The sequence below is a fragment of the Octopus sinensis genome, linkage group LG3 (genome assembly GCF_006345805.1).
Source record: "Octopus sinensis linkage group LG3, ASM634580v1, whole genome shotgun sequence".
In the NCBI taxonomy this organism is placed as follows: Eukaryota; Metazoa; Mollusca; class Cephalopoda; order Octopoda; family Octopodidae; genus Octopus; species Octopus sinensis.
In genome coordinates, this window is record NC_042999.1 from 140,609,381 (window position 1) to 140,626,951 (window position 17,571).

The 17,571-nt window shown below is 35.4% G+C and overlaps 1 protein-coding gene across 5 annotated transcripts in view; it reads right to left on the reverse strand.

Moving 5' to 3' along the window:
- The window catches only part of LOC115209959 (muscle calcium channel subunit alpha-1-like), a 460,467-nt gene that overhangs the window by 164,862 nt on the left and 278,034 nt on the right, over positions 1–17,571 (reverse strand). For all 5 annotated transcript variants that reach the window (XM_029778602.2, XM_036501424.1, XM_036501423.1 and 2 more), the window contains exons 20-23: positions 16,878–17,007; positions 12,966–13,025; positions 9,161–9,261; positions 6,595–6,600 (exon numbers count right to left, since the gene is read on the reverse strand). In XM_029778602.2, coding sequence (XP_029634462.1) covers positions 6,595–6,600; positions 9,161–9,261; positions 12,966–13,025; positions 16,878–17,007 — 297 coding nt within the window. The remainder of the gene's footprint in view (positions 1–6,594; positions 6,601–9,160; positions 9,262–12,965; positions 13,026–16,877; positions 17,008–17,571) is intronic.

Genomic DNA, 17,571 nt, shown 5'->3' on the forward strand with positions numbered 1-17,571 from the left:
CAGGGCATGATGGGTAAATTGTTGTCATTTTATACTTTTAATTTCTCCTGTGCACATTGTTTTTGATTTTGTCGACTATACCGTATAGTAGAGTCAGTTGGGCACTGTCTGTGAGAAAAACAGCACCATGACGCAAATAACTCTGCCAGGAATTTGGAAATAACATGTTTGGGTTTCAATCTGAGGATATGTACCAAGAGTGATAAAAATCAAACATCCAGTCAATATTATGGTATTTAGAGTGATTACTAGTGATGGTGACATTATGCCTCCATTCATCTTTCCACATGACCTCAGACTCAACACGGAGGCCTACATCAAATGCCTGGAGGAGGAAGTGCTGTCTTGGGTCAAGAGGGTGGTTGCTGGAAGACCCTGTGTCTGGTAACAGGAATCTGCACCATGCCACACAAACAGGAGAACCCAGTCATGGCTGTCAGCTAATTTCAGCTATCATATCATCCCTAACATCTGGCCACCTAATTCTCCTGACTGCAACCTCCTTGATTATTATGTGTGGGGTGCAGTTGAGCAAGAGACCAACAAAACTCCTTGTAATACCAAAGATGAACTGAAGGCAAGGATTATGGCAACATTCACCAACTTAAACAAGGAGACCATCCAGAAGAGTTGCAGAAGATTCCAAAGTCATCTAAAGCTGTGGTTGACGACAATGGCGATTTTACTGAAAAAATTTATTAGTATTTCAAGATATTTTTACGTAATTTTGGTAAATATATCTGTTAAAATGAGATGTGAGTGTTATTTTCATTTTTGTGTAATTTGTACGACAGTCTGTTCACTGCACCCTATATAATATATATATATATATATATATATATATCCTCTCTCTCTTTGGGAGAGGCACAAGCACCTACACGCACATATGCACACACGGCAGTAACTTCCACCTACCGAATTCAATCACAAAGCTCCGGTCAGCTCGGGGCTATAGTGAAGACACCTACCCAAAGTGCCACGTAGTGGGACTGAACCCGAAACCATGTAGCTAGAAAGCAAGCTCCCTAACCACACAGCCATGCCCACGCCTACATGTATATATATATTATATATATATATATATATATATATATATATATATATATGTATATATATATATATATATATATATATATATATATATATATATATATATATATATATATATGTATATATATGTATATATATATATATATATATATATATATATATATATGTATATATGTATATATATATATGTATATATGTATATATATATATGTATATATGTATATATATATATGTATATATATATATATATATATATATATATATATATATATATAGTATATATATATATTCATCATCATTTTTATGCCTGCTCTGGCATAGGCTATATGTCTTGACAGGATCTAACAGGTCACAAGGACACATCTGTTCCAGTGTCTCAGCTTTGGATAGCTCATATATATATATATATATATATATATATATATATATATATATATATATAAATGCATGTAAATTAATAAATGACAAAGTTAACACTTCATACTCTATGATATCTGGTACAACTGCGTTAATCTTCAGATGGAACATCTTGCAAGCTTGCAGGTTCCAACCAACCAATAAAATCAACTACTATACACTGCTGTTAAACACACTGAATACTTTTTGATTCAAAGACACCATATCCTCATAACTAAGAGTACTTATTTAATACACACACACACACACAATTGACAAGATAAACTACAAAAAAATTTGTGTTACAGTCAAAACTCTGCAATTCACTCATCAGATACACTAACAACATGATAATTTTAAGAGAAAACAAATAATTACGACTAGGTATGCGAGATGGGGAGATAACTCAGGTAATCATCTGAGGGATTTATCTCCCTGTGTATGTGTATGCTAAGTTTATATGCCTATCTGTGCACATACAGGTATGCCCACAAATTATATTTGCTTATGAAGTGACTTGATTTGAAAACCCGTGTTGTATCTGAAACAACTGCATTATAGTATAGTCATAGGAGTCATTTAAAATACATGTAGTATATTTTCATCATAATAGGTAATACTGTTATAAAATAAAACAAAAGTGAATATAAACGGTATATAAGTTTTAAATGTCTACATTGATTATGATAACATTCATAATTTGCTAAACTCTAATATGGTATTATTATTTAGAATCAATTTCTTATAATGGTCTATGGTGTGTTATACATACTTATATACATACATATATATATATATTCTATGAAGGCAAGCCTCTCAGCATGCCTTTTTCGTCGTACTATTATCAAGTTTTAAATCTCAGCATTGTTTCATTTTGATGTAACAATGATCCTCTTGGTTCAGCAATAACAACCACAATTTCTCCTTTTCTCTCAGCCTCTCTCTCTATATAAAATAGCTGAGGGAACATGGAAGTTTTCAAACATCCAAACAAGAGGTTCATACCTGTTAAAAGCAGAGTGTCAAGTCCAGATATAACTCTCAAATGACTTAGTTCACTGAAATACAAATAAATTTAGTAGGGAAGAATTTAATTTAACATAAGACATAGTTAAACTTTCATGAACTAACAAAGGTGTCTAATTTCATCAACCATAGACAAAAGCAAGTTTAAAAGTACACATATAAGGGCACACAACCACATAGCTAAAGCATTGAACTACCTACTCATGGAACATGAATTCAAATACACTACAAGCCTTCCATTATGTTTCTGCACTTTATTCTAGATCGTCTCAGAAAAGAATTGACAAATTGTATCAGTCCACCTTACTATTGTATCAAGGATATGTTCTGATTACATGTTATATGAACTTAAGTTAAAATCATAAAACAGGAACAACACAACCTGGCGTATATGTTCGTTGCTTATAAGGAGTTTTGCAGTGTGTATACATACATGTGAGCACTGTATAGAAAACAAGCTGAGCCTGCAACACACACACATATACATGTGTATTTGCACACACAAACAGACACACACATGTATGCATATATACACACACAAATGTGCACACACACACATGTATACACTCACACACACACATGCATACATGGACATATACATACAAATATACATGAAAACAGAGACAAACAGGATAACTGAAATAATGTATATTGATTTCTCACATTGTGACATAGAAATTTGCAGGAGTGTATTATAATTGATTTAAAAGGTTCTCCAAAATAACTGGTATTCCTTTATCAACCCTACCCCATGCCAATGGATGAGCAGCAAAGTTGAGCATTACAGGATTTGAATTGAGAATACACAGAAATACACCAACTAAATGCAAGGCATTTAATCCAACACTCAGCTTTTTCAGCTACTCCAAATACACACAGTAAGCAAACTATTGGAATTTATTGACACAAACTTTTGCATACAAAGCAGCTTCCAAACAATACAAAACTTCTCAAGAGATAATGCTCTGCAAAAGAACTTTTAAAAACACTTAGCATCAACAATTACTAAAAACCTAAAAGAAAAAAATATAATTGTTTGTTGGTTGGTTGGAAATAAACCAAAAGTGAGGAGAGGAGCAATAGCTAAAATAAATTAATAATCAAATAAACAAACATCAGCTAACAAGGGCACATAAACAGTAAAGGCAAACAAAATACATATATGCACATGATATGTGTGTGTGTGTGCGTGTGTGCAATAACTATTTTGTCATGCTAACATGGCTTAGGAGAAAACTGAGGCAGAAATTTTGACTAGATGCTCTTCCTTTCCCAACCCAAATAGGACTTTCTTTCAACAGGAATATATATATATAAGCTTGTATGAATGTGCGCTGGTGTGTGTATACTCATATATTACATACACACATGGAAATTTAATCAAAGTAATGTGGTTGCCCTAGACATCAGCAAAGTTCTTGACAATGTCTGGTATGCAATTCTATTTAAATGTCCCACCTAAGGGTGACATAAGCCTCCTATCAGTTTCACCACTGTCAAGTGTTTTGATGAAAATCTTTGTTTCACTTTCAATCAACTCTGGCTTGCCCCAGGGTTCAGTTTTATCCCCCACTCTTTTCCTTCCATACATCTATGACCTACTTGTCATCCAACAACACCCACTCTTATGCAGAAGGTAAACCCTTTAATCATCCCTAACTTTTCCCAACTAAACATCATCTACACATAGCCAATCTGTACTGATCCCACAAAAGTAACCTCAAAAATATCCTCTATGGGTACATGCTAGTCTTGTTTTTTTTTTTCAATAGCAAAAAGACTCAAGCGCTATTTATATTAAATAAATACAATCACACCACATTAAACATGAGCAGTACTCAAAGTGTTCACATTTGCTTCAAATGTTAGGCTTCACTATCACTGATAATCTCTCCTGGTGAAAGAACATACTAAACATAACTAGACTGTATCCCAAAGATTAACACTTCTTTTCAGGATCAGAAAATTTTTCATTGTTGCCCTATGAAGCTCATGTGAAACCCATAATGGAGCATTGCTTCCACATCTAAGATGCTACTGCTGCTACACATACAATCACCTCTAACACATCCAGAGAAAGGCCATTTAAGTGATTGGCATAATATCAGTCATGGACATGCTCCAGCATCTGGCCACAGACACACTGTCTCTTCTCTGTTTTATTTCTGCAAGAACTATGTTTACCTCTGTTGGATGGTCTTGAATATTGTGTGTGCACATACATGCATACACAAGTGTATTTGGAAGTTTGCTTTGCAACAACATGGCTTTGAGTTCAGACTCAATGCTTGGCATCTTGGGCCAACTAATGCCTTCAAGTGAAATTAGTAGAAACCATAAGGAAGCCTATTTTGTGTATGTGTGTGTGTGTTTGTGTGTGTGTGCATGACTGTCTTTGATTCTAACATGCTAGGTCTGACAACACTCATAAAGCAGTGTCTGCATTCATGTCCTATAACTTAGCAGTGCAATAAATAGAAATAATTGAAATAATTAAGATATTAGAAACATAAGTATCTTAATTGATATAGTTGATTAAAATCTTCATCAAGACAGTGCCCCAGTATGGACTCAGTCAAATGATTGACACAAATGAAAGAGATAAAAGAAACTATTTGTCTATATATTCAGAAGATCAAGTCAAAATGAGGTTTACAAGCTCACCTTTATAAGGACATACATATACACATTTATGCTATTCATATATACATATTCTCATACATACACATATGTAGTATCCATATATACAATATAGTTGTATATACATGTATTTTCATACAAACACAAATACACTATTCATATATACCTATATATGTTTATGCAAATATATATTTGCTTATATACACTTGTACATTATTCATATATGTATATATGAATACTTATACATTCACACACACACACATCATCATCATAATTATCATCATCATCGTTTAACGTTCACTTTCCATGCTAGCATGGGTTGGACGATTTGACTAAGGACTGGCAAATCAGATGGCTGCACCAGGCTCCAATTTGATCTGGCAGAGTTTCTACAGCTGGATGCCCTTCCTAATGCCCACCACTCCAAGAGTGTAGTGGGTGCTTTTACGTGCAACCGGCATGAGGGCCAATCAGGCAGTACTGGCAATGGCCATGCTCAAATGGTGTTTTTTACGTGCCACCTGCACAGGAGCCAGTCCAGCGGCACTGGCAATGACCTTGCTCGAATGTTTTTTCATGTGTCAGTAAGGCGACACTGGTAACGATCACGCTCAAATGGTGCTTTTTATGTGCCACCAGCACAGAAGCCAGTTTTATATATATATAGACACACACACACACACACACATATATATTATAAGTATATATAAATATAAATAGCATTAAGTTTATTGAATTTTCTGTTTTGTTTTGCTTTCTGTGATTGTAGAATTAATAATCATTTTGAAAATATGTAGTGAAGTAGCAGCAAACCACTAAAGCAATTTAAGTCAGATAGGAGCATGACAAATATAGAAAGAAAAATTATTGCAGTTTCCATGTCAAAGTTTTAAAATTGTGATTGTCACATGAAATTTTAATCTAAACTGGTTTACTATATATAACTAAGTACTATGAAAAGAATTTATCATAATTTAAATCTAAATTACTGAGATAACCTTAATTGTCATCCTAACTCACATATGAAGAAAATAAGTACTTTCCCATCTTCTCTGATTGCACTTTTTTGATTGTTGATGTCTGCATTTTAACTTAAACATAAGAAATATATAAAGCTGTAAAAAAGATAACCACAAATTGAGTATATAGAAAATTATAGTTTCTTAATCAATATTAGATATATTTTTTAAAATTCATATATAAAATAACCAATTTGTTACATTACTCAATGTATTCACTCTATGCTGTGACATACTCAGATGTTCTAACACTTCTGACTAGTTTTGCTGAAAAATCTCTGAAAAGAGATAGTCCTTAGATATTTACCTATTGAAAATAGTTGATAGACAGATTGATTGATATGTTTGGAAGGGCTGCTCTAAGTAAGTCAAGCACTAGCATACCGATGGCACTGTATTCTAAGGTCATAGTTGACATGCTTAAAGTTAAAATTAAGCACCAATTGATGCTGGTAATTCTCACCTGGGGCTGGTTGGACAAAGAAAGGAAGATGAAAAAGAAGTGATGATTTTTTTCTTCATAGATAAAGCAAAAGAAAAAGATAATTTACTAGGCCGAAACATTTATGGATTTTAACTACTTGTGTAACAATAGGAGCTGTAAGTACTTGAACTATCACTCACACAAACACACTTCTTTACTGCATCTGACATTAACCAAATTAAGTACAAACTATATAAAATCATTTTCAGTTAGCAAGCTAATCAAATACATAGCTTTAGAAAGATTTAGTTACAACAATGTGAATTTTTTTCATAAACCCATCTATCTGGATATTTGCTCATTGATGTGGAGCAATGATAGATAGGATATTTCTGTAAGCATGGACACAAAACACAGCAACCTGTAATCAGATATATTGACATCAAATTGGAAAGAAACAGAGCAACAGTATATATAAAAAAAAACATGTATGAAATATTAAAATTCCCAAGGAATGAAATAATCATTTAACATTTTGCAGGGGTCAACAAGAAGCATACAAGTTGTGGCATTGTTTTCACAGAGTAGAGGACTGTTTCAATATAACTAGTTATAATATTGAGAAACATAAATTGAATATTAAAAAAATATCTGGAAATAATATGAATATTGTTTCTCATCAAAAGTACATAAAAAATATGAGTTAATTATTTTGTAAATTTCCAGAGTATCTCTCTGTTTAGTAATGATGTTTTTTTAACTAGACTTTGATAAAACTAGTTTTTCTGGAACATTTTTCTTTCTTTCTTGTGTTTTAGATATTCATTTTGAAAATAATTACAAAAGTTCTATTTTGACTTTAATAAGAAAAGAAGGAAGCAGGAAAATTCAGAATATAACAAAAACATAAACAGATGCATATACATATACATAGATATATATGGACAAATACTGACTTCTCACACTGATAATAGGTTTCAAGTTTGTTGGGATGAGAAAATGAAGTTGTGTAAAATTGTTGCCTTTCAGAAAAGCATAAACTGTCCAAGTAAGACAAAGTTTATCACCAGGCTCTCTGAGAAGTTTTGCTGTTCACCAGCGTTTTGAAATCATTGATTTCAGGGACACATAGATTCCACAAGCCTGAAAGCAGTGAATTTTAAAGGTCAGTAAAAGTTTAGAGTTCAATAAAACTGAAAACAATTGATACACAGATGAACATCATCATCATCTGCATTTAATGTCCCTTATTTCATGCTGGTATGGATTGGATGGTTTGACTGGAACTAAGAGGCCAGAGAACAGTGCTAAGCTCAACTGTCTGCTTTGACATAGTTTCTAGAGCTGGACACTCTTCCTATGCATGCATACATATTACATATATACCTAAAGAAAGATTTTCTTAAAAGTTATTAACTATGTGAGTGTGTGTGTAAGAATTGCTTTAATTATGTCAAAGCATAATTAAAAATGAGTTTATTCAACACATTACTACAGTAGAAGCTGTCTGGGTTTGGTGGGGGATTTTAAATGGTGAACTACTAATTGGATTTAATGAGTAAGCTCCAGCATATCTTGTTTATAGTGCTATACTTATAATAGAAGTATTCATCATAATGGATGATGTGCAAAATTAATGAATACATTTCCTTTGCCGTTAAAGGATACTTGTCAGTTTTAAGGCATGAAAGAGAGAAAATATAATTTCATTCTGTATAGGATGTTGGTCTATTGCAGGTAGAATTCCCAGATGATTCTGCATTTATTTCTGAGATCAGAAGAATTAAGTCAGTGTAGAATTATGTTCTTTTCAGAAATACAACAAATCACCAGCAGCAGTTTTGAACTTGCGACCTTTCAGCAGTTAAGTCAGCACTTTATCCTCTCTGCCACTTTATCTCTGTAGTTGATATGAATTGAAGTTTATCTCAACTTTTATAGTTGTAAAAGGTTTGAAAGCCAGACATTGCTTTCTCTCTCTCTTTTCTTGCTCTTTAACTAGGAATGGTAGTCTTTCATAGATTTTGATAATGGGAAGATTTTTAACTCCCATCCACCAATCATGTTATCACCTAATTACAATAAGGTGTACTAGGGCATTGTGGGTCATAATACACCACTCATGATGGAACTCAAACAGTATACCAGTTGGTTGTTAATGAACTAGCATGGATATTGAAAGAATATTGAGTGCAAAGGAATACTACTGAGTGTAATATAGATAATCAATAAGGAAGATGTAGAGTATTATAAAGTAGCTCTAAAAGAATAGAGATGAAGTGTAATGTAGACATATAGACAACTAGTTTTAAGAGTATGAAATTCAAAGGGACACAAAGAAACACATTAACAATATAATTGCTGAAATGTAAAAAAAAAAGGATAAATTTTTAATCATGAAATAAATAAGTGGTACAAATGAACACACACACACAAACATGCACCTACATAAGTACATATATAAACACACATACACATTTACAAACACACACATACTTAGAAAATATAAATACACAAACTTATGTAATCAATATTCACCAAACACACACACAAAACTTATTCGGTCATAACCAATTGCTTAGTGAACAATTAAAGGTAAACTCACTTGATGGATATAAGAGATACTCCAACAACTAACAAGTCCAGCAAGTTGAAATAGCTTCGACAAAAGGAGCCTTTGTGAAGAACTAATCCATAACTAATGAGCTGTAAGTAAAAATAAAGAAATTCCATTAAAATTGATTACTCATATTTTCAATGAATCAAGATTATATACTGTTATTATCATTGCTACCATCAACTTATGTCCATTTTCCCAAGCTGCTATGGGTTGAATGAGCTGCTACATACCACCACTACCATCAGATGTCTGCTTATCAATCCTGGCATGGGTTGGACAGATCTCATAACATCTTGCCCTACAATCCCTTGTCATTTTTTTCTTATGTCGTTTTCTTTCTAATGTGTCTTCTATTTTTAAGTTAGTAAGTTTTAAGTAAAAAGGTTGCAGTTTAAGAGAGATTTGGTAGCTATGTCTAGCAGATTAAATGACCATGTAGAGGTTCCCTAATGGGGTTTTTTTCTTTTAAAAAAAAGCTACTTTGTAAGAACCTTATTTGGATATCAACTTTTGTATTTTCAATCATCAAAAAGTCATATTCTGTCACTACTCATACATTAAACCAAAAGACTTCCAACTGTCATCATCCTGTCTTTTTAAGAATATATGTTCTGACTTAATATCAAATGGCAGGGTGTGAACTTCAGAGAGATTTGACAGCTAGTTCTAGTAGGTTGAGCAACCACATAGAGGCTTCCCTCATTGGCTCACCTGTCAAAGAAATATTTATCTTATGAATACAATATGATCATCATCATCATCATCATCATCGTTTAACGTCCGCTTTCCATGCTAGCATGGGTTGGACGGTTCACTGGGGTCTGGGAAGCCCGAAGGCTGCACCAGGCCAGTCAGATGTGGCAGTGTTTTCTTCTACAGCTGGATGCCCTTCCTAACGCCAACCACTCCGAGAGTGTAGTGGGTGATTTTATGTGCCACCGACACAGTGCCAGACGAGGCTGGCAGACGGCCACGCTCGGATGGTGTTTTTTATGTGCCACCGACACAGGTGCCAGACGAGGCTGGCAGACGGCCACGCTCGGATGGTGTTTTTTATGTGCCACCGACACAGGTGCCAGACGAGGCTGGCAGACGGCCACGCTCGGATGGTGTTTTTTATGTGCCACGACACAGGTGCCAGACGAGGCTGGCAGACGGCCACGCTCGGATGGTGTTTTCTTATGTGTCACCGACACAGGTGCTAGACGAGGCTGGCGGACGGCCACGCTCGGATGGTGTTTGTTACGTGCCCTCAGCACGGAGGCCAGTCATTGCGGTACTGGCTACGGTCACGTTCGGATGGTTTTCTTATGTGCCACCGGCACTGGTACCACAAGGATACAAATTCCATTGATGTTCATCTATTTTGATTTGGTTCGATTTGATTTGATACGATTCGATTCTATCTCACTTGCCTCAACAGGTCTTCACAAGTGTCACAAGAAGAAGGTATGCACAGGTGGACTGACTACGTCCCAGGTAGGGGCCACGGATTATGGCTTCACTAGTCTTGCCGGGTCTTCTCACGCACAGCATACTTCCATAGGTCTCGGTCTCTAGTCATTTCCATGGTGAGACCTAACGTCTGAAGGTCGTGCTTCACCACCTCGTCCCAGTTTTCCTGGGTCTACCTCTTCCACGGGTTCCCTCAACTGCTAGGGATTGGCACTTTCTCACACACCTCTCTTCATCCATTCTCGCCACATGACCATACCAGCGCAATCGTCTCTCTTGCACACAACAACTGATGCTTCTTAGTACAACATTTCTCTCAAGGTACTAACGCTCTGTCGAGTAAGTACACTGACACACATCCATCGGAGCATACTGGCTTCGTTCCTCACGAGCTTACGCATGTCCTCAGCAGTCACGGCCCATGTTTCACTGCCATGTAGCATAGCTGTTCGTACACATGCATCATACAGTCTGCCTTTTACTCTCTAGCGAGAGGCCTTTAGTCACCAGCAGAGGTAAGAGCTCCCTAAACTTTGCCCAGGCTATTCTATTCTAGCAGTTACACTTTCAGCGCACCCACCCCCACTACTGACTTGGTCACCTAGATAGCGGAAACTATCAACTACTTCTAGTTTTTCCCCCCGGAAAGTGACAGAAGTTGTTTTCTGCAGATTTTCGGAGGTCAGTGCTCCAGAGCACCTGCCACATACAAAAACTATCTTCCCAGTTAGCCTACCTTTGACATTGCTGCACCTCTTATGTGTCCATAGCTTACACTGGGTACATCTTATAGAGTTTCTACCTACACCTTTTCTACAGATCGAGCAGGGCCATCTTCCTGATGATATTTGTGGTTTTCTACCTTTCTACTTATTAGTACTTTGGTTTTAGCTAGGTTGACTCTAAGGCCCCTCGATTCTAAACCCTCCTTCCACACCTGGAACTTCTCCTCCAGTTCTGATAGTGACTCAGCGATTAGAGCGAGGTCGTCAGCATAGAGGAGCTCCCAGGGGCAACCGGTCTTGAATTCCTCCGTTATTGCCTGGAGGACTATGATAAATAGGAGGGGGCTGAGTACTGAACCCTGGTGGACCCCAACCTCTACTTTGAATTCTTCTGTGTACATGTTGCCAACTCTAACCTTACTTACGGCATCTCTGTACATGGCTTGCACAGCCTCACCAGCCATTCATCTATCCCTAGTTTCCTCATTGACCACCAGATGAGGGATCGGGGACCCTATCAAAGGCTTCTCTCCATGTCAACAAAAGCCAGGTACGGGGCTTATCCTTGGCTAGTATTCTCCTGCAGCTGCCTTACCAGGAATATAGCATCAGTGGTGCTTTTCCCTGGACAAACCCAAACTGCATCTCATCTAAACTAACTCTCTCTCTAATTAGTTGGCTAAGACCCTCTCCGTAACCTTCATTACCTGATCCAACAGCTTGATACCTCTGTAATTATTTGTATCCAGGGCATCACTTTACCTTTGTAGCAGTTGACTAGTATGCTGCTACACCAGTCATTGGTATGACTCCTTCGTGTATCACCTGGTTGACTATACGGGTGACTAGGTTATAGCCGACACTGCCAGATATTTTGAGCATCTCTGCAGTAATTCCTGATGGGCCTGGGGCTTTCCCTGTCTTCATGCTTCTAACTGCCTTAGCTACTACGGAACTATCAACTCGGATAGCTGGTCCCTCTGTTGGGCCAACATTTGGCAGACTCTCTTTATCCCATTCATTTTCTTTATTCAGCAAACTTTCATAGTGGCATCTCCAAACCTCTCTCTTTGCATCCTCATTTAGCGCAAGTGAACCATCATCCATGCGAACACACTTCTCTCCTACCACATCACGATTCTCTCTCACACACTGTCTTGCAACACGAAATACCTCAAGTCTTTCATCCTCACGGCTCAGAACATTGGCAAATTTTTTCTTATCCGCTTCCCCTCTGGCTATATAAACCTGTCTCCTAGCTTCCCTTTTGGCTGTCTGATACAATTCCCTGCTACCACCGTTCTTCCAGTCCTTCCAAGCCTGTCTCTTTTGTCTAATAGCCCCGTCAACCACCGTGTTCCACCACCAATGATGTCTATGATATTGATGAAGAAACACAAATACATGGATATGTGCATAGAGATACAGAGCTGTAAAACAACAGACTCATTGAAGACAGGATAGTATTAATAACTATCATTTTTGCTACTGAAAAGCTATGTTTAAAAGCACAATTACTTCACTATTTTTTACTATTCTTTAGAACAACCTCTTAGAAAATATATATGTACAAAATTTTAAATATCAAGTTAATTGGCAGTAAAACTTACCTTGATGATGATTTCAATAGTAAATACACTCGTAAAAATATAGTCAAAATAATTTAATATCTGTAAGAAAATTGAAATAATATAATTGAGTATAGGAAGGAGAAAGAAATGTATTGTGCTTGAAAGATGATCATTTGTCAAAATATAGCTCATCTTACTGTATTTCAATATATTTTGAAATGTACTTTTTTAGCATCATTTTTTATTAAAAAACTTTATATATAAAATTATAAACATTGACTACATGAAATTAACCTAACCATCAGTTGATTTCACATTCTGCAACTTCAAAGTAACTTCAGTATACTTAGGACTTGTTACATTCATTGAATTCATTGTAAAAATTGTTACAAAAACAAAACGAAACAAGATAAATAGATAAATGAAAACATAGTTGGTTTATGAAACTGATATTGAACTCAGAATTCCATCTAAAAATGGTGACTGGTAATGAATTTCATATTAGATTTTAGCAGGTATCACTGAAGTTTCTATCTTCATGTCTTCAAAGCATACCCACAGTGGAATTTGAACTAAGTACTTTAAAACTTAAAAGCCAACTGGAAAATTCCAAATGTTCAGTACTGCTTGACGTCAGTATGTTGTTTCCATCTTGTGATATCTATTTATAGACATGGATAAAATGACTTAACCATGGATACAATGAACTGTTAGATACAGTTTATGCTCCACTAAGACTTCAGATGGTAGCCTGTAATTCAACTATCTGCAACTCTCCTGTCAAAATATATCTGAACAGGTGTTTTTGTTGAGTAGCACTGATTGTATAAAGTAGTTCCGATTGAATAAGAATTCTATGGCATAGAGCTAAATAAAAACTTAGTCAAATATACATTCAACATACTGAGCATGGGATGCTACTTTTAGAGCACTTATCAGTATGGCAAGTACAACAGCAAAAGTGGTAAGCTGCAAACAAAATAAGCCTATGACCCAGGTCTAATATTTTTGTTGTAGTTATTTGACTTATTTTCTTAATGCCCTCAAAAAATGTATAGATATTATATTACAATTTCCATTCTCCAATCTCTTGAAATCAATATAGCTGAATGCATACACTCAGTTGTAAACATACAAGTAAAATACACTCAAACTGTTTATTCTACTATAGTGTGTGATATTTTTTGTATAATACTGATATTTTAAACCAGGAGGGATGGAAAAGCAAATAAACAATGGGCAGAACTTCAGTTGAGAAACACAAACCAGAAGCTTCATATTAACATATTCAATTTTTGCACCTTACTATTCTTCAAAGTTGTCGTTCTGTATTTCAACATCCTTTCACTAGAGCATATCATACTAATGAGATTACACTGCAAACAGTAAATATAGTCTTTTTTACTATTGAATTCCTGTATTTTTACCTCTGCCAAGGAGGGAGGTTATGTTTTCATCAGTGTTGGTTTGTCCGTCTGTGTGCAAATTAACACAAAAAAGTTGTGAACCGTATTTGATGAAACTTGCAGGAAAAGTTGGTAATGACACAAGGAACAGATGATGAAATTTTGGTAGTGATCTGGGAATTTTTATGAAGGATTTTTCATTTGTTATATTTACTTTACATGAAGTATTACCATGTTAGTTCTTTGATTATCTCCCTTGAAAACACGTTCATCGTTTCCACATAACCTATGGTGGCGTTGCTGTTTCCAAAGTTTATTTTCGTTTCTCTATTAGTAATTTTACTTGTGTATCTATCTTAAAATGAGCTGCTTGGCAGAGGTCTGTGGAGCTTGCTGTTGTCATTGATGTATTATAGCTGCTTCAGATGATTCCTGTTTTTAAAGTTTTTTTTTTTATAAATCATATGGCTATGTTTTTTTTACTCCTGCCAAGGAAGTTATGTTTTTGCCGGCATTGGTTTGGGAAATAGGGCAATTTTCAGCATGCATGTATATGGGTGGAAATGAGCTACTTGGCGAAGGTCTGCGCTCTTAAGTACTTTTCTAGTTTTACTAACTGTAGTATGTGTGAAACTAATATCACTCAAAACACACACCTCACAAATATAGAAGAGTTTCAATAGATAGATGAACATGTGTTTTTATCAATAGCAGTCATCATCTGCTTAGATTATTTTGGTTTTTATGATGAAGGGATATTAGCAAACTAAAAACTATGGTCTACCTTTTGATTATATTCAATTTATTGTCATTATATATCTTTTACTAGTAGGTAGTTTGACTGAGAACTGGCAGGGCGAGAGGCTGCACCAGGCTCCAATCTGATCTGGCAAGGTTTCTACAGATGGATGCCCTTCCTAAGACCAACCAACACTTTGAGAGTGTAGTGGGGTCTTTTTACATGCCACCGCACAGGTGCCAGTCAGGTGGCACTGGCATCGGCCATACTTGAATGGTACTTTTTACATGCCACCAGCACGGGTGCCAGTCAGGCAGCACTGGCATCAGTCATACTTGAATGGTGCTTTTTACGTGCCACCAGTATGGGTGCTTGTCAGGTGGCACTGGTAAAAAAGAATATTGAAAAGTGTAAAAAAAAATAGTAAGAATGATATAGATGACTTGCATTTTAATTTTGCAACAGAAACAAACACATAACTAATGCAATTATCTTATTTCAAGTAAAGACAATACTAGCACTGATTCTGACCAATAGAACGTGTGAGTAAAAATTGGTTTAATATTTAGTACACAAATCCATATATCTGAAAGGGGAATGGATTCTGTGATGTTCATGACTATTTCAAGGAAATTTTTTTAGCTAAACTAAGTAAATTAATTTTCAACAGGAATTGAAATTAGAACATATATTCAATTCACTACCAATTTATTTCTTGCTATACAACACTCACTACAATGAGAATAAAATAGTCTAAGAATCCTAACATATCAACAGCCTCTCAATCCATGTGGAATGAATTAATATGATAATATTGGATCCTTTAGATAAAAAAAAAATGCTAATTTGCTCAATGATACAGAGTTTTTTCACTAGAAAAATATGTAAATCAGCATAGCCATTCAAGATCCTTTCATCAAAGAAATATGTTAATTATCATGACAATGCAGGATGCTTCAATCAAGCAAATATGCTAAAATCAATCATCTAATTTAAAATCAAAAATTTCCTTTAAAATCAATATGATCTAAGTCTGTTAAGAATAGGAACTAGAAAATTTCAGAATAATTTTTTTGTAATACAGTCTAATTTCAGTCATGAAAATGAGTTAACAACAATAGTAATAATCCTCATTATACAATAATACATCTAGTTAGCATATATGAACTAAACTGTTGCTGCTAGTGATAGTGGTGGCTATTGTTGTCATTATCACCATGAAATTAGCATAATTGTTCAAGAATATACACCAGATCTCTAAACCTCTTGGATTAAAATTTAAACAAGCACATACATAATCAGTAACATAGTTTTACCAATTTAAATGCTTCAAAACAAGATTTTCAGTCAAAGTGAAAACCTCTTAAGCTGTATGTTAACTAGTGAAGTAACAAGGAAACTATGTCTCAAACATGGAGCACCACAGAAAAAGGGATCATGATTGAAACAAATGTGAACAGCTTCAAAATTCTAAAGATGACCGATCTTGTGATGTCAAGAACATTTAGATGTATGAGCCTTCATCAAAAGAACTATGGATAGGTTTCTCGTAACTTTTGCTCTACATATCACACAGCATTCTGAATTCTTTTTGAATAAAGAGGAACAATTCCTAGTGAATAAAATTTTAGCTATAGTAGCAATCATATGTCCAAGTGAAAATTGTAATATAGCAGATAACTCTGTGTGACCAAGAAGGATATTCCAAATTCATGCCTAAACCATAAATATCTGTTCTACCTGAGAATTTCCTACCTTATATAAGTGTTGTTTGAAATACAAGAAATAAATGGTACAAATACTTACTTTACTTCTCTCAGCAGATTGATCAAGTGGGTCTTCAGCAGCTAACATAGCACTACTGATGAGGATGCAGGCCAAAACAAAGTTTCCAAAATAGTTGTGATTGCAGACAAAATGGCAAAAAACTCGGAATCTATTTAAATAGAAAGAATCATTTGGTTAATTATAAAATTAAGGTGTAATCCTGTAAATTTTCATTCACAAGCCTCTGGTCCATAACACTTTCTGTCACTTTGGATCCACACACTTAGCTAACATCCCAATGCACTCTTTTACTGATACGGTCATGCCTGCACTTATACTTTTTCTGAACTAGCTTATTGCATCCACTTAAGAAATGGTTGATACTTTTGTTTCCTTCTCCACAGATTGTTCATTTGCTCTTAGACTAAGTTTTATCAGTCTTTGCAGTTACCAAGTTCATTCTAATGGCTTGTCCTAAGTGGCTGTAATTAGTGATGTAAGTTCTTACTACTCCTCCTCCTACTACTGGTGGCAGTAATAGTAGTAGTATTGTGTCAAGCTGGCAGAATAAACTGTCAGAAAAAGTGCTGTGTGGCTCTTTACATTCCGAGTTCAAATCCTGCTGGAGTCAACTTTGTCTTTTATCCTTCCAGGGTCAAAAAAATAAAGTACCAATTGGGTACTGGGGTTGATGGTATTGGCTAACTGTCTTGAAACTGCTGACCTAGTGCCT